Source organism: Daktulosphaira vitifoliae, unplaced genomic scaffold, assembly GCF_025091365.1.
Source record: "Daktulosphaira vitifoliae isolate Bord-2020 unplaced genomic scaffold, ASM2509136v1 Scaffold_4, whole genome shotgun sequence".
Lineage (NCBI taxonomy): Eukaryota > Metazoa > Arthropoda > Insecta > Hemiptera > Phylloxeridae > Daktulosphaira > Daktulosphaira vitifoliae.
The window spans coordinates 11,476,838-11,499,521 of record NW_026099575.1 but is presented as its reverse complement, the minus strand read 5'-3'; the positions used below and the strand labels follow the sequence as shown (position 1 = coordinate 11,499,521).

At 23.7% G+C, this 22,684-nt stretch overlaps 2 protein-coding genes across 7 annotated transcripts; both read right to left on the bottom strand.

The window, feature by feature from the left end:
- Positions 1-436: 436 nt before the first annotated feature.
- On the bottom strand, positions 437-14,958 carry LOC126904194 (proton-coupled folate transporter-like). 2 transcript variants are annotated; one of them, XM_050682971.1, is made up of 8 exons: positions 14,571-14,958; positions 3,127-3,787; positions 2,675-3,062; positions 2,469-2,570; positions 2,247-2,384; positions 2,095-2,178; positions 1,024-1,180; positions 437-885 (listed from the first exon to the last, which is right to left on the bottom strand). In XM_050682971.1, the coding sequence occupies exons 2-8, from the start codon at positions 3,712-3,714 to the stop codon at positions 693-695; spliced, it is 1,650 nt and encodes a 549-aa protein (XP_050538928.1). In that variant the 5' UTR covers positions 3,715-3,787; positions 14,571-14,958; the 3' UTR covers positions 437-692. The 2 variants fall into 2 exon arrangements, with proteins under 2 accessions (XP_050538928.1, XP_050538927.1); XM_050682970.1 differs by lacking the exon at positions 14,571-14,958 and adding an exon at positions 7,529-7,858.
- Positions 14,959-16,578: 1,620 nt separating this feature from the next.
- On the bottom strand, positions 16,579-19,952 carry LOC126904192 (solute carrier family 46 member 3-like). 5 transcript variants are annotated; one of them, XM_050682963.1, is made up of 8 exons: positions 19,852-19,952; positions 19,022-19,674; positions 18,581-18,953; positions 17,756-17,857; positions 17,551-17,688; positions 17,377-17,460; positions 17,005-17,161; positions 16,579-16,934 (listed from the first exon to the last, which is right to left on the bottom strand). In XM_050682963.1, the coding sequence occupies exons 2-8, from the start codon at positions 19,619-19,621 to the stop codon at positions 16,712-16,714; spliced, it is 1,677 nt and encodes a 558-aa protein (XP_050538920.1). In that variant the 5' UTR covers positions 19,622-19,674; positions 19,852-19,952; the 3' UTR covers positions 16,579-16,711. The 5 variants fall into 5 exon arrangements, with proteins under 5 accessions (XP_050538920.1, XP_050538923.1, XP_050538922.1 ...); XM_050682966.1 differs by having other exon boundaries at positions 19,747-19,862; XM_050682965.1 differs by having other exon boundaries at positions 19,740-19,858.
- Positions 19,953-22,684: the final 2,732 nt, after the last annotated feature.

The window sequence follows — 22,684 nt, the reverse complement described above, 5'->3', positions numbered from 1 at the left end:
CTCGCGGGCAAGCGGTAAAAATTTCCCGACCTTCACCAATTATTTTTTCGGAGTTTCGTGACCAAGTACTTTCGTTGAAAAAAAAAAAATTAAGATCGTAGCACACTAAGTAATTTTCCCAGAAAAGCGTTTTTTCCTTATTCTATTATATAATAAGATATTACATAAAATTTAATTTGCACATTTTGTAAATTATATATATTAATTTCTGTTGTTTTTCATAATTATACTAAACATATTAAAAGGAAAAGAAGAAGAAAGTTTCATTTTGTAATAATTGACAATTTTTTAAACATTTGCTATCAATTTTTCTGTTCATAAATATAAAATTTGTATTATAACAGATATATACATATATACAGGTAAATATAATCATTCACCAATGTCAAATACATCTGTTTTTAGTTAATTATATTAATATATATGTAAAAATTAATTAAATTTAAAATAATTTAATAAATAACAATTACTAAAGTATAAAAAATAGTTTTAATTAATATATAAAAGAATTATAAGTAGATCATTGGGAAAATTAATTAAAGTGTGACATTACATAGGATAAATTTATAAATTTATTTATACTAATGCACCAGTAAAGTTTTATACAAACAAAATTTTAAAATATTTATATATATATATATATACATCACTAACAATAAAATTAAGTCATATATGATTCAATTAATTATATATCAATTGATTGACGTGTTTTCATCACTTTGGAAGTTAGTGTTGTCTAAACCTTTTTTTTCTGATATTTCAGTGAATTTTGGCGGTTTAACATCTATTACTTCAAATATTTCTATTCTTTTTTTTTGTTCCATTTCTTCTTTTAATTCTTCCTCTTGTGCTGCTTTTTGTTTTTTATTTTCTTTATACATCCACCTGTAGTTTAGTAGAAATAAAACAATTATTTAGTAAAAAGCTATTATAACCTTTTAAAATGAATTTGTTATCATTTAAATTTTACTTAGTATTTATTTTATTTCTTAATACAGATTGAAATTTGACGTAAATACTTACAAAAATATGAAAAATGCTGGTATTGTTAAACCTCCTCCAAGAAGAAAGAAAGCGCCGGGAAAGGTTTGCATGGTAGCTCTGTAGAAAGAACTGTACATAGGTGCATATATTAAAGGTACAAAGGCTTCAAAAATCCCTAATACAGCACATACTTGTCCTAAAAAATTTTTTATTAATTAAAGAATAAACAAACAAAATGTGTTAATGTTTTATAATTTCATAATATTTAAATTTTTTTGTATTTAAAGATATTTTTAGTAATAATAAAAATGATTGATTTTTTGATATTAGTGGAAATCGAATTGGCTTAAAGAAGTTAAGCACCCTCAAAATGGAAAAAAATACGAGTCTTTGGCCCTTATAAATTGTGATCAAATCCATTTATTATTTAATAATGATATTTTTTTTACTTATTTTAAATGAAAGAAGTAAAAAATTATCTAAGTTATCGAAAAAAAATTAATTTAATTTTTAGCTCCTTCCTTAAATGGTCACAAAATTTTCGTTAATGTCTTTTGTAGCCAATACTGTTTAAAAATAATAATTTATATTACAATTTAAACATTATGTTAATTATATATATATATAATATAACTATTATTAGTTTTGATATTAAAGATAAAAATTTAAGGTTTTTAAGAACTTAATACTAAGCAATAAGTTATAGAGACTGGCAAAAAATTACTTTAAAATAGGTGATGTAATGTCATTAAAAGGAGTAAATTAGTCTGTATTTTTCTAATCAATTTCTCTTAAAATAATAATTTATAAAATATTTTCATAATCGTTTCTTGTCTTATAGTTCTATTCTCGTTGTCTTACGTTTTATGGGAATGTCAACTTTAATTTTTTTAAAGGCAATGTGTAATAAATTAACTTATAAAATAAAAAATTACATAATTATGAAAATGACTGTTCGATAACTACTTTTGGATAAGTATTAGTAAATGTTTTAAGTTATGTTTCCCCACGCTTAGAAAGTAATTTATAGTTTTATTGTATTGGCTACTGTTAAACTCTATAAGGATTATTGTGAATGTTATAGATGATAAATATTAAGTGTTTTAGTACCAAGTTCATTGGCTTCGACAAGCTTTGTAAACATTGATCTTGTAGCAATTGATCCAGCACCATGGAAAATTTCAACAACGGGACCTAAATTTATAATGAAATTAATACTGCTAAAAAAATTATAATGATATTAGTTATTAAATTTTACTTACCCAAAAAAAACACAAACTCATTTTGTGCAAATGCAAATACTGTACATCCAATAATTTTACTAAAACATGCCATAGCTGCAATTAATGCATCGTCTATTTTTAGTTTATGACTAAAAACCCACAAAGAAAATGACGTCCCTAAAAATTTTAAACAATTATATAACATTTTTTAAATTAAGTGTTTAATTAATGTGTAAGTATAAGTTGAATAATACAACAGACCTATAAGACCGATAATCATAAAGTATGCTGAAAAAATACTATACTGCACTTCATCCCAATTAAATCGTACGCGAGTAGATAAATACATAACAGACATTTCACCTAAATATTAATTATTTAATTATAATTATGAAGAAAAATCACATAATACTTTAACGCAAATTCAATTTATTACCAATCGAATATGTAATCATATTTTTGCTAACCTGACATAGGACCCATTAGAATCATAAGAACAGCCATAATCATTATGACTCTAATTCTTCTATTATATTTTCCTTCCTTGAAAGTAACGGTAAATGCTCCTTTAATATGCTTAGCATTAAAAAACTCTAGTACTTTGTCAGTAAAAGATGATTTTGTTTTTTCTTCAATACATGGTCCATTTGTTACTGCGTCCATTTTATTCTTGGGTGCATCTTTTATACAAAAAATACCGTAGATCATTCCCGACGAATATATAATCGAACATATCGAGTATACACCGTAGAAACCAAGTTTTTTAAACAAAATTCCAGACAGAATGATTCCAATTGGTAAGCCTACTGTGACGGCTAAATTAATCACACCTATTCTAAGAGTTCTCATTTTTACCTAGAAACAAATAAAAGTTCAATTAAATAATTATGGCTTTAAAATGAAAAAAAAATGTATTTACAGTAGTAACGTCCGAAATGTAAGTAAAAACAGCCATAAACATTATCATCCATCCTCCAGATAAAGAAGAGGGCACAGATTCTACTAATCCAGCAACTTCCATAGGCAATTCATAAAAGTAATAAACGCATACTATTAATCCTAATGTTCTTGTAAGTTCTCCAATAATAGGTAATAATAAAATAGGTTTCCTCTTGTTAGTTCTATCGCTCCACGATCCAATAAATACGACAAACAAACATGGTATTGTGTGTTGAATTATTGACTGCCACATTATCATGGTTGTTACCAAGTCTTGAACTTTTTTTTCTTGGCTTAGCATGAAATCTGATTTGTTTTTATAATTGAGAGCTGTACATATTTCATCGCCCAAATTTAAATTAACCCGACATGCTTTTTGAAGATTTAAATTTTGTGTTGTCAAACCTCCCAGCACACTAGCTATAATAAAAGATGCAAGCAAAGGTTCAACGGTTATATGATTAACCAAATACTTCACTCTAGAAAATTTGTTCAATTTTTTCCATTTTTCATGTTCCACGTCAACTACTTCAGCCTCCTTACATTTATTATCGACAATGTCGACCATTTTGTTCTATGTTTTTGAAAAATTACCAATATAAATAGTTATATCAATCGGTTTTAGTCATTATTATTACAATCTGTTGAGAAATAAAATAATATTTTAATAAAATATAACATAGTATAATAATTTGTAAATAAATGCTATAATTACTATAATTCAATTTTAAAATACACTTGTTATAAATAAAATAAAATAGTGTTAAGGCATTTATATTTGTACTATTTAAATTTGAAATGTTTAAAATTATTTGAGTGTCATCAAAATAAAGTTCTATGGCTTTCTCAGAATTTTTTTATTTTTATTATGGCTCCACATAACTTGAAAAAATGTTTGAAAATTTTTATGAATGAATTAAACTAATAAGTAACTAAAATAATCAATGTATTATGTTTATCAATAAAAAACTTTATCTATTCCAACTGTATAAAATAACAACATTGTGAAGTATATATTTCATTAAGAAGCTTAACAGTAACCGTTGTCGAATTACTTTAAGGGATCCGCCGGAGCCTAGTTTAGTTTAACTGATATTATTATGTTCAATTGAACACTGACTTAATTCCTCATTGAAGTTTTGTTGAAGTAACATTATACGTGTAGTGATGATATTTGTTAGATTTTGGTAGAATAAAGGTTCAAATAATTGTCTATTCAGACAAGGTGCCTTTGAATGAAATTGTAATGTATGTGTGTTAATTACTACAAATTTTGGTTAGGTAAAACAGGTCAAAAGATAAAAATTTAGTATACACGTATGAATGTGTTATTCAAAATTACTTTTCTTGTTAAATGAACTATGGTCTCGAGATTTACTATTTTAACAATTGATCATTCATTTTATTATTTAAAATCAATTATTTAATATCTAGATATATTTCATTATATTTTCACATATGAACAGAGTACATATTATCAATTGATATCAAACGTCAAAGCACGTTTTGATATTTAATATCAAATATAAATTTTAAATACTCATTTCGTTTAAAGGTTCTTAATAGGGAAAACCATTTAAAATTATGTTTATAATCATATTATGTTAACTACTTTTTAGTTTTTGGACTTACAATCGTTGTTAACTTTATCGTAGTCACATATTTTTGATTATTAGCATGACGTATTTATCAATACAAAATACATATTTTACCTTTGTATTTTTTTTATCTATACAGTTTCTAAGAACTATGTACTTCCTTTGAGAATAATTAACAATGCAGTTAATATTGCAAAAATATTACTAACGATAAGGATTTACGTAAAAAATAATTTTTATTTGGCTTTACTTTAAAAGAACCATTTCATGTTAAGTATGTTTGTATTGTTCTATATAATTCTTTTAAAATGTTTATAATTAATTATAGTAACAACTATAATACGGTAATATGTGATTTTCTAGATTAAAATTTGAATAAATTATAAGGAAAAATAAGTCAATTTTTCTTAGCGGAATACCAATTAAAGTTTTTCTTGTACTTATCATATAATTAATTTCTACACAAGCCTCTTTTTTCATAACTTTTTCTTTCATCTGTCTTTCTGGGTTTAAATTTGGCCTATTAAGACTCGTAAATATTTTATTTGGAATATGATAAAAATTTTGATATTTTCTTTAGCTACTCGTCCAAATTCACATGAGAATACTATCTTCAGTTTTGAATAACTATAATTTCAAAGTACCTGTGACTTTTTAAATGATAATTTAGAGCTTAGAAAATTATTTGATACAAAAAAAAAAAAGAAATTTCATCTCGTGTTTTATTAATTTATTTTTACGTGCATACCTAAATGAACAACGACCTTTTTCTTGTTTACAATTTTTATATGAATTCTATGTATGGAAATTAATGCTGATTTTGAATCTGGCTTTAAATTTTATCTACCATATGTAATTTTTAAAATAATTAAGAATTAGTAACTATGCGATAATTATATAGTAAAATTATCATAAAAAACTATAAATTTTTTCTTATCTTGGAAATTTTAAAAAAATAATGGTTTTATTGTATTTTTTAATGATAAATGCGATGGTTTACTTAGATTTACATATGAGAATTATATAATTATTTATTTATATAATTAAAAAAAAAAGTTTATAGGCGATTTGTTGAATACGCTTTGATATTTGATTTATACTTTATACATATTAAGCTACCGGATAGTAATAACTATTTATGGACAGACATGAGTTTTTCATTGTTTCAGAAGAATATTAATGAGAGGTGGCTCAATGGGTACGCGCTTATCAAACCTGCAAATCAGGTGACAACTAATATTTTGTTGAAAGTTATGGTGAGCTTTTTTTGCTCATAATTATTATGTTATGTTTTTTTTTATTCTTTAATAAATCTTTATTTTTTTTAATATTAACAATAAAAAGTACGCAATAAATTGGTGGACGTATTAAAATAGGTATATAGAAGGTGTCACTATAAAAAATGTTTACTAGAAAGTTCAGTTTTTTTTTTAATGACATTCAAACTCAACTTTAAAGATCAAACTTAATGGAATTCTCCCAAATTTTGTACAATTTTATTAAAAATCATGAAATCATTTTATGATAGTAAAAAAAAAATAAATATATGATTTTTTATGATGATTTTATCATGTATCTTATTAACTTATCGCTAAGTTAATAATTAGTTGTTATCTTATAAACTACATATGGTTGGAAAAATTTGAAGCCAGATTTGGAATCAGTGTAAAATATCCATAAAGAATTCATATAAAAATTATAAACAATAAATATTTTTTTTTTGTTTATTGATTTTTTGTGTTATTTCAGTATTTGTACTACTATTTTTTTTAAGGGCCAAGAAGAGCACAGGTAAAAAATATCATTATTCAATTTTTTTTGAAATATATAATCACAAAAAGTAAAGTTTTATACATTTTTTATAATTTGAACATTTAATTAGAATTTATGTAAAGTAATTTAAATAAATTGTATTGTATTCTTTATGATTAATTTGATTTATAATTAAGAGTTATAAATAACTTCTTATTTTTATTTATTATATATAAAAATATAATAAATACAAATTTTTATTTGATAATATCAAATGTGGTTTTATATTTAAAAAAGATGTAAATTGAAAAATCAATTACTATTTAAGTAGTAATATTAATAAATATTGTAATATTAATAAATATATGATATAAGTTATACGTCAAAAACCGATATTATTAACCTTGCTATATTTTTTGAATAGAAATAAAACAATGTGATGAAAAATTCTTTGAAGTAAAAATATTAATTTTTCATAGTATTAAACCTGCAACGAGGACATATATTTCCTTATTATAAAAACATTGAGTCTACTTCTTTTAATCTTTGTCGGCGATAGAGATAAGACAAAAGGTGTGTACATAATAACTAATTTTATAATAATTAAAAATATAAATTATTGTATTATTTAATGGCGTGTAATTAAGGGGTCTAATGGCTAAGCATTTTAAGTTTATGATATATTTTATTCAAAGTTTGAAAAACCATACATTATTTTTTATAAAAAAAAGTTAGGAATTTAACTCATTCTTCTTCAAAAAATTGTGATTCTAACAAATCAATTTAAATATGATACTAATTAATTATTATAAGTTATTATTATCTGTATTAGTTAATTAAGAAAATGTTATACAATAGTTTACTTCATAAATAAATATAATAACAAATAGAATAGTTAAAGTTTTTGAAACTCAAAATTTAATGTAAATATAATTACTTCTGGGGGTTAAATGAAATAAATTATTTATGGACCACTAAAATTTAATTGTATTAAATTTTTTCTTGATATTGAAAAAAATGCATAATAGATACCTTTATATTTCTTGTAATCATATCAAAGAAAGTATTTTTTACACATAAAATAATGTGTAATCTTCACTTGAGAATAATCGTAGCCTGTGTAATGTATATTTCTTTATACGTGTCTATTCAATTCTCAAATGTGATTTGGATATATATTAAAATTTCAAGAAACACTTGCACATAAGTAGGTACTCTAGTTAATAATAAATTCAAAAACTTGAAATTGAGTAGTTATAAAAATATAAGTACATAATTACTCGTAAACGTTTTTTTTTTTGTATGTTTAGTAACTATATCATAAACGTTAACCGTACACTAAGGTTGATCGAATTGTGAAACAAATAATAATATTTTCTATTAAGTATAAAATACTTAATTGTCTACAATACTCTAAGAAACTATATACCTTATCAAATTTTATCTGAACTTTAACACCGGTAGGCAGGGACGATTAAGGTTGACGCTACGGGATATATAATGGTGGGATAAGGTTATGATAATACCGGCTTGATAAAAACTACAATTCGTTTTGTGAGTCATTAATTAGAATTAATTACTTTTATTAAATTATTTATTTATTGAACATATACAGTTTTTGTAGCGTTTTCATTATTTAGAGTCCGAATTCGTGCACGGCACACTCAATACAGAACAGTGTATTACTGGTACACTGTATCAGGGTAAAAAATTACCATCTTAGTGTAGTTTGTTCTTAAAAATTTGGTGTTAATAAATTAGTAATAAATTGTGCTTTTCGGAATAGATGGCACGGATTTATCTCAAGTACGGTGCACAAGTACTGATTTGTACCGAATTTGATGTTAAATATTTTATATAGAACTTTAAACTTTTAATTTTTTGATATTTTTATTCTTCAAATTTTATTTCTTAATTTTAAATAACTTTAACTGTCGAATGTATTGTCTCAAAAAGTTCCCGTAGATTAAAAATCTATTAGTATGTTCTATTATTTTTACAGTCTAAAATGTTCATTGAACTCTTTAAAACGCTTTACAAATACAACTTTTACAAAATTGTCCCGTGTCTTTTTCTGCAGTAAAATAGTAACTCTATATTCGTAAACTTCTCTTCAGTCATAAATTTTAATCGTCTAGTGCTTATTATTCGCACAGAAATCAAAACATATTTAACAAATATACCATATTTTTATGAAGTAATCAGTTCCTTTCTTTAAAAAAAAAATCCATTTCTGTAAATTTTTTGTGGTATGAAAACCGATTGGCTCTATCTCTTTTCTTAATTTTCTTAATTTTTTTATACATTACGTGTATGAGATAAAAAACAGCAGTGATTGAGACTTGCACTTCTTGTTGAATTAGATTTTTGCGCTTGTGAAATAAATGACACATCCGTAGAATAAATATCAACTTAGTTCTTTGAGATCATTCTAACGATAGTATAAAAATATAATCAAAGAGTGATACAAATAGGTACTAAAAACGTTAATTTAACTTATGAATTCGTCCATAATTTTAAATAACTATATTTTGGAATTTGAAGTATTAAAAATTGCTTGTGTACATATGTTTCGAATAATTTAAATAAAAAAATATTTATTTTAATAGTTCCATTTGAATATGTGAAATTTTGTTTTAAAATGATGAAACAAAATTATTTACACTTTTCAAATCTTAAGACATGTATAATCAAAAAAAATTATTTCTATGGTGCTAATACTGATCTGTTTTCACATACATATCTACATTTCAGTTCTAATAACATGTAAATTGATATTTATAGTAAAAAAATCATACTCATAGAATTGGTTGTTATAATTTACTTTAGTTTTAAATATATTTTTAATTGTTTTTTATTCTAGGAAATTCAAATTGTTTGTTTCAGAAATAATTGATTGAAGCATTTAAAAAAAATATTATATTTTTAAATTAAATCAGAAAATGTGAGTTTATTTTAATAAAATATTGAAAATATTTTTCGTGAAAATTTTCGAAGACATAATAAATAAACATGTTTTTTCTTTTTAATTATTGAGAATATTTCAATAAGATTTACTATAAATACATTTCTACAAACAGTTTTGTTTTTCTGAAATTGTATGATTAAAGTACAAAGTGTGAATTACTTTGGTTTACTAGAAAAGAATTAAACATATATACAACATAATATCTGTTGGTTTATTCTTTAATCGTTATATGTACTACATTACTAGTTTTTTCGGATACGTGGGAAATACGTTAGTCTAAAAGGTTAAATAATAATTATTTATAAATCACTTAATCCGTACTAGATAATTTCGCAATCAATTAGAAATCGAATAAAAATTACTCTACGCGTGATAATTTCTATAGTAGTAAGAATTATTATATTTGATACATTGATAAATAACACGAAAGAAGTCGTTATATACCGAGCCAATTCAATTAATCCGATCATTCTGTATACATCAATAAAGCCGGTATTAAATATAAAGAAATGAGTGCATCAAAGGTATCATTGTCTATTAATTGATAATCATACCGTGATAATAAATGTTGAAATAGATTTTTAATACTAAATATTTAAGAAACATAAAAAATAGCTGATTATAATGTAATAAAATAATTTATATGTTAATATTATGGATTTTTATGTGTTATTAAATTCAAGTTTCATGAGACCTTTTGTCCTTGATGGAACATAATAGACTAACCTTATGATAAATTATTGTATTTTCTTGTATGAAAAATTTAAGGTTTGGGTTCTTAATCGATAAACTTTTTTTTTCAGTTCAACTTGAAAATATAGTAAAGAAAATGTAAGCTAATTTTACAAAATACTTTCAACATTTTATTTAAGAAATAGATTTTAGTTATAGTTAGTTTTATCATATTTAATGTTGTTTGACGATTGAAAAAATAATTAGGGTCACGTAGTATTAAAATAAAAAAAAAACATCAAATGGTATCGAATCTATGCTTTATGATTTTTAAAATTTTAGCATTTAATAAACCACTATTTTATAGTTTACGTCGAATAAATTCATTTATAACATGAAATAAATTATATAATCTTTTATAATTAAAATTCAAAATATAATATCAAGATGAAATGTTGTTTGCACATCTGATATTATATTTCATTCTCATTCCAAAAAAAAAAAACCTAATAGGGTAATATGTACAGTTATTGGCAGAGATAGAGTTATTAGCCAATTTTAGCTATTTTATCAATAAATAAAAAGTGTTTTGATTTATATTTTTATCAAAAATTAATTCTTTATGTAACTGTAAAAGGTACTAAATCAATTTTAAAAAGGGTGCCAATTAAAAAAGAGCCAATAGTTGTCTAATCTAAATAACATTAGTTCTTATGGGAAAGTAAGGTGCCAATATCTGTATTTTTTTATCACTTTGTAAAAACCAATAATTTAAAAAGAAGTATAGCATCTACAAAAATTATGAAAATAAAATTCAAAATATAGCAATATTTTTTATTGATAGGAATTAGTGAAACATTTTCAATCACGATAACAGATTAAATACACTGATTTAAAACTATATTTACCCTATTGAAATGTACAATGTACTGTGTGATATTTATACAATTAACATTTTACGGTCAAATCAGAGTATTTTTTATTTTATTATTTTATAAACTTTGTCTATGTGCAATTCATTTCATTAATTACAATATAGCCATTTGAGAATTAACCATAATTTAATGTTATGTATACACATAAATTTAAGTCAAATATAAGAGAGCGTAATTTTAGAATTATTTATAGAAATCAAAATATTAAATTGAACATTATTAATGTTGAGTTTGATTAGGTTTGGTTGAATTAATATAAATAATATTTATGTCTAATTAGTAAACAATTAATTGAATAATTTATTAGTCAATTTAAGTGATTACATGTCAAATTTAATATTATATGAGAAGAAACTATGACTATTATACATATAATTTTTCTATGACAACATACGTATATGTACGTTATCTATTTTTACTTGGTTTCAGTGACAAAATCAGACATTTATTTACAGGAAGGTTTCACAACAATTTTGTTAGTCGTTCAGTTAAATAAATAAATACAAGTTTTATGTTATCGAAAATAATTTTTTGATTTTAAGGCAAGAGTATTAAAAATCTTGAACTTTAACAGTCGCGATTTTGGTTACTAAATTTTTAAAAATAAATTTCAAATAAAGACTAAAGTTTATAATTCTAAAATTATTATTATTATAATTTAAGATTTGAGTTTATATGTGTTTTTATGTTACTTATTGTATTTTTAAGTTACGTAATCATTTACAACAATGATATTATATATATTAAGTATTTTTAGCTCATTATATAATACTTTACTTACGTAACATTAACAATTACTAACTTATGACGGATTTTCGATAAAATTTAGATTATAATGCTCAATATACTAAAAAACGCAGTTAGATCAGAATGTGATTATTTTTAACATTGTAACTTGATAGTTCATTATTAACAATAATAAAATAAAGTATAATAACAAAATTCTAGGAATATTAATATGCATATTTTTTCGAATGTGATTAACTGTAATTATCTGTAGGAATGACATGTTTTTGATATATTTTCAATCACTGAATCAAATAGTTTTATTATAATACTATCAAATAATTGATCAAATCGGCCAAATAGAAGAAAATGAAGATTTTGGTATAGTTCAATAATATTTGTCGTATCTTATTTTGTATCACTTAGGTACATTTATTTTATCACCACAATTATTTGTCACATAACATATTAATTAACTTCTTTTTTAACTTGCTCTCTGTATTCCCCATGTTTAACTATAGACAAAGTTATTGAATTATATATCATTATTAAGCTTATTAACCAAAATTAGAGATAAAAATAATAGATATATAATAGAATAGATTTAATATCACTGATATAGAATAAATAATTAGTGTTACTTTAACGATTGTTGTAGAATGGAAATTTGCTCCAAAAATATTTGATGAATGGTTTATGAACGATCGATTGACAATCTTTCAAAAATTAACAATCGTCCGATTAAATATTCTTTCGCGTGTTGTGTAAATCGATAAGCATAAGTAATATCGGAATGCTAGTAAAAGTTTTTGTAACAAACGGTCTCACTAACCATATTCACTGATATTGTACTTATGTTTATGTTGACTTAATATTTTTATAAATTTATGATATTCTTCTTCTTCTTCCTCGCTTTTATTCCATATACTTGTGATATCCTAAACCTCTATTTGACGATCTATCACATTATCTATACATACCAGAAATTCTTATGTCACTTCCAATTGTATCCAATCACCTCTTCTTCAGTCTTTCTCTCTTTCAATGTTTATTCCAATAATCGTTATTTTAGCTCTCGGTTTCTCTATCCTCATAATATAATCCAAGCTTATTTTCTCTTATCTTATCCACGATCGACAATCCTTCTATGCTTCTTCTTACATATTCATTCCTTCTCCAATCTTCTCTCGTTATCTATCTAATTTTATTTTTATTAAACATACTAATTAGTATATGACATTAAAATTGAAAATATTTTATTTATTTCTATTTTTATATAAAATCTGGCGAAAATCTTCCATATATTGTAAAAATAAAATGATAATATAGACATACAATTGCTCCAGATTGACACATTTCACAGTAATTTTCTTTAATTTTTAATTTTTTTAATTTAATTTTTTAAAGGGGTAATATTGTAACCAACCTTCAAGTTCATTGACACTAGATAACAACCAAGAGTATTCATGAGAATTTAAGCGCATTGGTATCTCATTGTATTCTGTAATGGGGTTTTGACATTTTTTATCACTATTAAAATTCCCGATTTGTCACCCATCTATAAACCAATAATAGCGGTAGTTGTGGAAAACACTTAATGTTTAATAACTAACGTGTCTGATATACTTTTCATAGTTTCAAAATGTGACGTGGACATAATTTTCTTAAATTTCTTATTCGTAATTATCAACTCTAAATCTTCTTACTAAAATAGTTTTTTTCGTAATAAATAAACTTTGCAAATTTTGAAGTTAAAAGTGGAAATGATATTAATCATTGCTTGAGAAAATATTTTTATAATTAATATATATTATATTATTTTAAAACTTTGTTTGATTCTATAATTAATAATAATAGTTCTTTATTTTATTTTAATTATAAAAAATAATTAATTATAACAACGTAAAACATATATTTTGTTTTACATGATAAAAATTTATCGAAGTAATGGAGGATGAGATAATTGGAGGCATCTTAGTTTAATGAAAGTCGTTTCATTTTCCACGTTATTCGACGGTCCTGAGTAATTTTTAGGTATTTTACTGTATTATTGGTAGGAAAATTTATGTCATTTAGAGAAATAGAAGGATAGGTGTTAAGAAGTCATTTAAAAGTAATTTGGATAGATTTTAATTGATTAAATATTATTCTCCAGGATTGGTTTTATTGATCTATTAGGTCCAGATGATGCTGTAAATCATTTGGAATGTTTGAGTATTTTTTATTAGGTACCGTAGTTTTATTACTAACAAACTTTATTGATTTTAAGTGAATTTTTTTTAAATTGTTAAAAACATTCTCAATTTATGGAAATTTTCCACAGAAATAAAGTATTATTGATAACTTATTATTCGTTATACTATTTTTCATTAAATATAATATCAAAATATAAAATTGAGGTGCTTATTAATATCATAGATTTTTGTAATCTTTCAGCATCAATAACATTTATTATTTAGAATCCAATTAGTTGTAATGATTTAATAATTTAATTAAAATACTATTTACAATTATACTATTTATTTGTTCTAAGAATTATACATATGGGAAATTTATTATGATAACACATTTTCAAAACTAATCATAGAACTATTAGTACTGAAATAACTCTAAAAAACAAATTATTTAAATGTGTTATCATTATGCTTTATTAATTATATTTTAAAGTGTCTTTATGCCGATGAAATATCTATACAGTTTATCCAAAGACCTTAAAAAAAATTTGGTCATAAAATATCTACCTAGTAAAAATATTTCTGATACTAAAATTTACCTTGGATAATAGAAGAATTTAAATTAGTCTTGCTGGACTACTGCGCAGTCCTGTTTGCGAGCGTTACACCATTTGAACATACAATAATACTTTGTTGACCATTGAATCCTCAGTTTAAACCGATTTGACCTCGGTAACGTTACCACTAATATTATCGCATTTTATACATGAAAAACACGCTTAGTAAAATATTAATAAGTGATGACTTCAAACAAAAAAATGTTAATATTCGTAACTTATAAGTGTAATTCATTAATTAAAACTTTCTCAAGAACAAACGTATCACGTGAAGTTCAACAATAACAGAACCTATTTTCCTTTCGATTTTTTCGAAGTCAAACTAGGTTAATTTTCTTTCAAAACTTTAGTTATATCTAGAATTTCAAATGACTATTTCGGTTCTTAAGTTCCTGAATACTGTTTGGATAATAAAGCAAGATACGCAGAGGCTTTCAAATGATCATATTATTCGATTGAATGACCTTCACCTGAATCTGCTGTATAAACCGCTATGATCCCCCCTACAAATGAAGTAAAAAAGCACTTTATTTTTCATGTAAGCAACATAGTTTGGTAAATTTTTTTTTAAATTTCTATTTGTATAACAAAAAAATAATAAAATTAAATTCCATTTAAAACATGTCAATTTTTTATATTATTTTTTAAAATTAAATATTATCTATTGGCGGAAATGTAAAGAGTTTAAAGAAATTTAGTTATTTTTGTAATTTATATAACAAATGAGTTTTAATATATTTAAATTATAAGTTAATTAATGAATTATTATTTTTTCTTTATAATTAATTAAAAAAATGACGAATACTTTTTTTTTTATTATTTTTACTTTACATCACATTTCAACAATTTAATACGTTATTGCACGAAACACAATTGCACATGAAATATAATTAAAATAATTATCTTTAATTTACTAAAAATTATTTAATTCACATAAAAACAGTACAAGGACAATTATAATTTATTTGAAAAACTGCAATTTTTAGCAAAAGAAACATACAAACATACATATCTATTTTAAAGTTAAATTTTTTCACTAAAAATTATTAGATATTTGATGATTATAATCAAAGAAGCATTATTAACGAAAAATGTTTCAATTAAATAACTCTTGATAATAAATGATATTTTTCTTTTTTTAACGATAGTTAAGCCATACTACTCTATAGAGTAGTAAGGAATTCCTGTTTATGACTACATCTTGTCAAATGGTTCTGACTCTACAGAATATTTATAAGAGTGTATACTAAATAAATTTGATGTATGATACTTTTATGTTTCTATCTCTCTTGAAAAAATGTTCATAAATAAAAGTTGATTAACAAATACGTGGACATTAGGTTATTGGATTCCAATAGATTATGATTATATAGACTATGATGAACTATAGACATTTGTCAAAATTTTTCTCGTGTACTACTTTTAAATTATATTTATGGTTAATAATATTTATGACAGTGATTTGATAGATTAAAATATATTTTTATCATTATTATTTACTATATTATAAGTTTAAGGGTCACTTTTCATTACATTTGATAAAAATATTATTTTTAATTTTAAGAAAATGGATAGTTAGTATAAAAAATAAATAGTTATTTATTATCATTAATCTTTTTATGTAATGACTAAATAAAATAAAATAAAAAATGTTAAATAACTTTTACCTTTATTTTGGTAATAGATAAAAATAACAGTATTATTGAAGATTTTTGGCATCTTATCACTTGTAAATTCTATCTATTTATAACTATAATTAATAATATATTTAATAATTGTATTTATTTGGCCTAAAGATTATAATATAAGTTCTTTATTTTTTATTGATTAAAAATTTTATTCATTTTTTTGGTAGATATTTTGACTAACCGAGTGTTTACATACACTCGGTGATATTTCTAGATTCTGAACATTTATATTTTTAAACATTATTACATTTTATTGCATTCACTAAACCAATTAGTGAATGTATGAAAAAAAAAATAATGTATTGTTAGTTCCATTTTATTTATTTATTATTACTATTATTATATAATAAATTTTGATTTTGACAAAAGAGTAAAAATAAAATATCTTTCAATTAAATAACAGTTAATAACTTAAAAAAAAAATTTAATTTGTTATCATTTCTCTTTTTCTCTAATGACATCATCTTGGAAAGTCATGTTGTCTAATTCAAAGCTATCAATCTGAGTAATTGTATCTACTACAGTTTTTAAAACAGAATCATACGCGGGTGATCTGATATCTGAATATTTCTTTTCTTTAACATCTCCAACATAATTTCCTTCTTTAAATTCCTTTCCTTTTTCTATTTTCTCTTTTTTGTGTTCATTATACATCCATCTATCATTAATTTAAAAAATATTAAAGAGGCGAAATGTTTGAAATTGTTTTTCTATTATTACTCGCTTACAAGAAAATTATCACAGCAGGAATAGTTAAGGCACCTCCTAGCAAAAAAAATGCACCAGGAAATGACTTAAGAGTAGTTTTGTACACGGCGCTGTACATTGGGCCATAAATCAATGGTACTAATGCTTCACAAACACCAAATAAAGAGTTGGCTTTACCTGCAGTTAAATATTTTTCTAGTTAATTAATAAATTTATAATTTATATATGATTTATGAATAGTTAGTGTTAAAAAATAATGAAAGAAAACTTTCGAAAATCATTGAATTTTTCAACGAGTATATAATACATCCAAAGAAAAATCTAATGTTTACATCAAACAAAATGTATAATTTATTAATTTTTTATAGTTAACTATGTTTTATGCAAATTACCCAACTCATGTGGTGGAACGAGTTTAGAGACGATAGACCTCATAGCAATAATCGATGTACCATTTAAAATATCAACCAACGCTCCTGTAACATTATTAAAAAATAAGAATTGTTACATGTAAACATCAACATAAGACTACTAATAATTTAATTCGAGTATCATATTACTATTACCTAAGTAATATATAAAATCAGTCGTTGCATATGCATATACAAAGCCAGCTAAGATTTTGCTCATACATGACATAACTCCAATAACTGCATCATCAATTTGTAACATATGACTAAACACGCCAACAGAAAATATTGTACCTTGTGTTGAAAAATAAATGTTTAGAACCAAAGTTTTTCATTAAACTTTCATTAATTTAATTCTGACCTACTGAATTAGTTATCATGGAATAGGTCGAAAATAAACTGTAGTCTACTTCATCCCAATTGAATCTTACCCGAGTGAATAGGTACATTACAGACATTTCACCTGCATATTATATCATATATTGAAATCATTTTAATTAATGTTTTAAACACGAATAATGTGAATAGAATAAATATTGTGTGTAATTATTATTGTTTCTAATTACAATTTTGTTGTTATCAAAGATGCTAAAAAATGTTTTTAATGCAAAATCTGTTAATTTTAAATGTTTTATTGTCGCAATTTTTTTGTAATATGTGACATAAAAAATTGTGTTTGTGGAAATTTGATAAGAAATTAAATAAGTTTGTAGATTTAGGCATAATTTAGGTAATAATTCTAATTTAAAAATGAGATGAATTATAATAGAAATATTTGAGATGTATGTGAAATTGATGGGGCTTGATACTAAACGATTATGCAAGTTTATTTTTTGTTTTGAAAAAAAAATAATTTCTTAATTTAGTTATGATGGGCCTATTGAAGTGATTTATCATTGATAGAACTGAAACAACTTTCGGATTTACTCAAATTAATTAAATCTCATTTTGACTTGTTTTTTTGCAAAAAAATGCCTTATCTATGAGTTTGTTTAAAAAGTTTTAATTTATTTATAAAAATAAAATTTTTAAATTTTTTTCATCAAAATTTAATGAAAAAGTTTTGTGGAAATAGTAGAAAATTAAATTTTATTTTATTATTTTCATGCACTTTAATCTATGTTAGTAAATTAGAAAAAATAGAAATGTTCCCTTCTGCGTTTAACAATTTGTTTATATTGCACACCGTAAATAGGTCCATTTGCTACTATGACGACTACCATGAGTAATATGATACGTAATCTTCTATTATGTTGTCCTCCTTTAAACACAATGCGAATAGCTTCTTTTATGTGGCCCACATTAAAAAAGTCTTTCACCAAATATATGCAAGATATTTCTGCAGGTTGTTTATTATCATCTATATGGACTTCTGGCTTTTTTTCTTTGATAAAAAATAAACCGTAAGTGAAACTGAGTATGTATAAAACAGTAGCAATTGTATATACTCCGTAAAATCCCAATTTTTTGAACAATACACCCGATAAAGCAGTTCCAACAGGTATTCCCACAAAACAAAATACGTTAACTACTCCTATTCTAAGAGTTCGCATTTTCACCTATTTGATAAAAGTCGATCGTTATATTTTTTATTGTTTTATAAATATTTTGTTTTTCTTGTACTTACTGAAGATACATCTCCTACATAGCTGAAAACGGCCATAAACATGGTCATCCAACCTCCAGTCATGGCTGGTGGGATTGATTCTACTAGACCAGCTACTTCCATTGGTAGCTCATAAAAATAGTAAGTACACACCAACAGACCTATGCTAGTGAGGAACTCTCCGATAATTGGTACTAACATGCAAGGCTTACGTTTGTGATTTCGGTCACTCCACGAACCAACAAATGTAATTAAAATCGAAGGAATGCTGCTCTGCATAATGGTTTTCCATATTATCATGTCTGCGACTAGCTCTTGAACCATAAGTTCTTCTTTTGCAAAATTTACCGTATTCTTATTTTCCAACGCATAACAAATACTTTCATTCAGTCTCAGATTAACTCTACATGCTTTCTGTAAATTCAAGTTTTGCGTAGCGAGAGATGTCAATACACTTGAAACTATATAACAGCCTAACATTGGTTCTACAGTGCAATGTTTGAACAAGAATTTTGCTTTGGACGTTACGCTTAAAGATTTCCATTCATCTTGGTCGTCCATCTGTTGATTTTCGATATTCTCTTGTTTTTCACATTTCGTAACACTAACATCAAAACACATTTTTGTAAGGACTTATTTAAATTACTAGAAGGTATCAATCATTCACAGCTACCCTGAAACAATAACGTAGAATTAATCATGATGAGATATCTGAAATAAAAGTTATGATTTTTACTACATAATACATTTATATATGAATATATGAATATATATTCAAATTTATCTGATCATTTAACGTTACATTTATAAAAAACATGTTAAGTGGAGTATAATATTAATAAAGGTATTACTTTCATCATTACTGACCGCGTAGTAGCCGAATGTTAGGAATACAAGCGTTTTAAATTATTATTCTATGATTATGTTCTAGATCACTTCAAATCTACATAAAGTTTAACCTAATTGGTTAACTTTTATTAGATTACAATGGTTTTAATGATATATTTGATAGTGAATAAAAATGCCAATTAATTGCATTATTCTAATTATATTAAGCAATTCTTATAGTTTCACATTCGTTAGTTCAATTATAATTATTAGTTTTATTTGTTTTGATTATACTTCATCTGTAATAGAAAGTACACTTACATTTATGTACTATCCTAAATCCATATTTACTTGTCAACGACAAGTAATTCCATATTGAATTATTATAATTATTATTTGTGTGCGTATTGTTATTATTGTAATTATTTGTAGTGTATTAAAGACTATATCCAGGTAGAGTTTTACAAAAAAATTATTCTTTACACATTTCATCAAAATTTAGGCATTTTTTAGGTTTTGGGAGGTTTTAACATGCGAACCATTCTCTGTAAATAAATCTCTGATAATTATTATACATATTGTCTCGTATCAAATGACATCAATTTTAGGCATTAAAACTCTCAAGAATCTAGTTTCTAGCTTATTTTAGATATTATATTAAAATGTAAATTTAAACAAAAAGACTAAATGGGTTCATTTTGATATCAACCTAAAATTTTACGAATTTATAATTAAACTAATAGTTTTGATTATATTGTTAAATAAGTGGAAAATAACATCTCACTCAATTTTTATTTTAAAATATAATATATTTATTCACTTCCGCTATAGCTAAAATTTTACCATTCATAATGAGACACTCAGTCTATTCATTATTTGGAAAAATATTTCTGTGGAAAAAAATTCATTGTTATCATAAGATTACAAAGTATCAAGGTTTAGAGAACTGACTGATTGAATCAATTCGGTTAAAAGTGTAATTTAGTTCATGAATAAAATTATAAACATTTTATCAAAAATACTCACATATTTAGTAGCTAATTATTAACTTTATCTTAATTATAATTAAAATTAATGATAAAAGTGTATGACATTTCATCCGAGACCAAAATATACTATTCTAAACCTATTTTTGGGCCTATTTCGAATCTGCATTCAGAGTTTCGCATATGGCCTAAATAATGACAAAATCCTTCTAATTAATATAAAAAATATTTATGTTTGATTATTAGGTTACGTATGAATAATTCCCCCTGTACAGGGTGATTTTTTTATCATAACCCACTCAATTACTTACAGAATAATAATAATTTAAAAAATTTTTTTTATTATTATCTTTAGTTACACATTATTCTTGAATTATTAACTATGTAATACTTTTTAAGTTCATCCCTTATGCCTGGTAAGGGTGTCAACTTTGTTTTTTTAAATGGTAACACATATTTTTAATTTAATAAAATGTTTGAGTTTTTAATTCAATAGTAAATGGCATTTGAATTTTTAATAAAACTTAATTTGTTTATTAGATATAAACATTTAAAGTTTCAAATTTTTGAGTTAATATATAGGTATAATACACAAGGGATTACAAATACAGGTAGCTAATTGGTTTTTTATGACATCGATATTAGCAGGTACACAGCATTGTTATTATCAATGATAGTAAGGTACATTGTTGTGAGTTTATAAATACACTAACTGACAATACAAAAAGTATATCTATTGATAGTCATAATTGATAATAAACAATCCGTGACTGTGATAGCAATATCATAAAAAACCAATTAGCTACCTGTATTTGTAATCCCTTGTGTATTATACCTATATATTAACTCAAAAATTTGAAACTTTAAATGTTTATATCTAATAAACAAATTAAGTTTTATTAAAAATTCAAATGCCATTTACTATTGAATTAAAAACTCAAACATTTTATTAAATTAAAAATATGTGTTACCATTTAAAAAAACAAAGTTGACACCCTTACCAGGCATAAGGGATGAACTTAAAAAGTATTACATAGTTAATAATTCAAGAATAATGTGTAACTAAAGATAATAATAAAAAAAAATTTTTAAATTATTATTATTCTGTAAGTAATTGAGTGGGTTATGATAAAAAAATCACCCTGTATAAAGATAAATGTTTCGATTTAGAAAAAAAAGTATGTCGAATATAATACTATTATATAAATGGTATTTATCATAAAAAAATTGTAATAATCCATATATTTTTCAAAAGTTTATGGCAGTTTTAAGTAAAAAAAAATTGAAAAATATCAAAACTTATTGATTTTTAAATTTGTAATTTTTTTGGAGATTTCTTCCATTTACGGGGAATGAGGAAAATTTTTCCAATTTTTGAGGATAATGTCTTCGACTAGATACGATTAATGATCTTTTGGCGTATCATTGAAAGAAATCGGTTCGGTGAGAATAAAAAAAAAGTGACAACAGACACAAAAAAATAAAGTAAAAAAAAAATACACCATATTTAAATTAATATCTTCTCATCTTCGTATCGAAGCTAAAATATATCTTTATAAGGTATAAAAAATGCACTTAAAAATACTAATATTTAATAAATATATGAAACTAACAAATACCAAAATGTATTTTCTCAACATAATTATTATCTCAAGAGAAATAAAGTTGCTAATATTAAAGGAATCACATTGTATATATTGCTCAAAGAACGATCATTAAAACTAAAAATATTGGCATCTACATAATATAAATAGAAAAAATAATTGTTTACCTTTTTAAACTGATTTAATTACCTACAACTCAATAGCTTTAAATGCAATGTATTGTATTTTTAAATTTTTGTTTAAAATGAAAAATTGTTATTTACAAA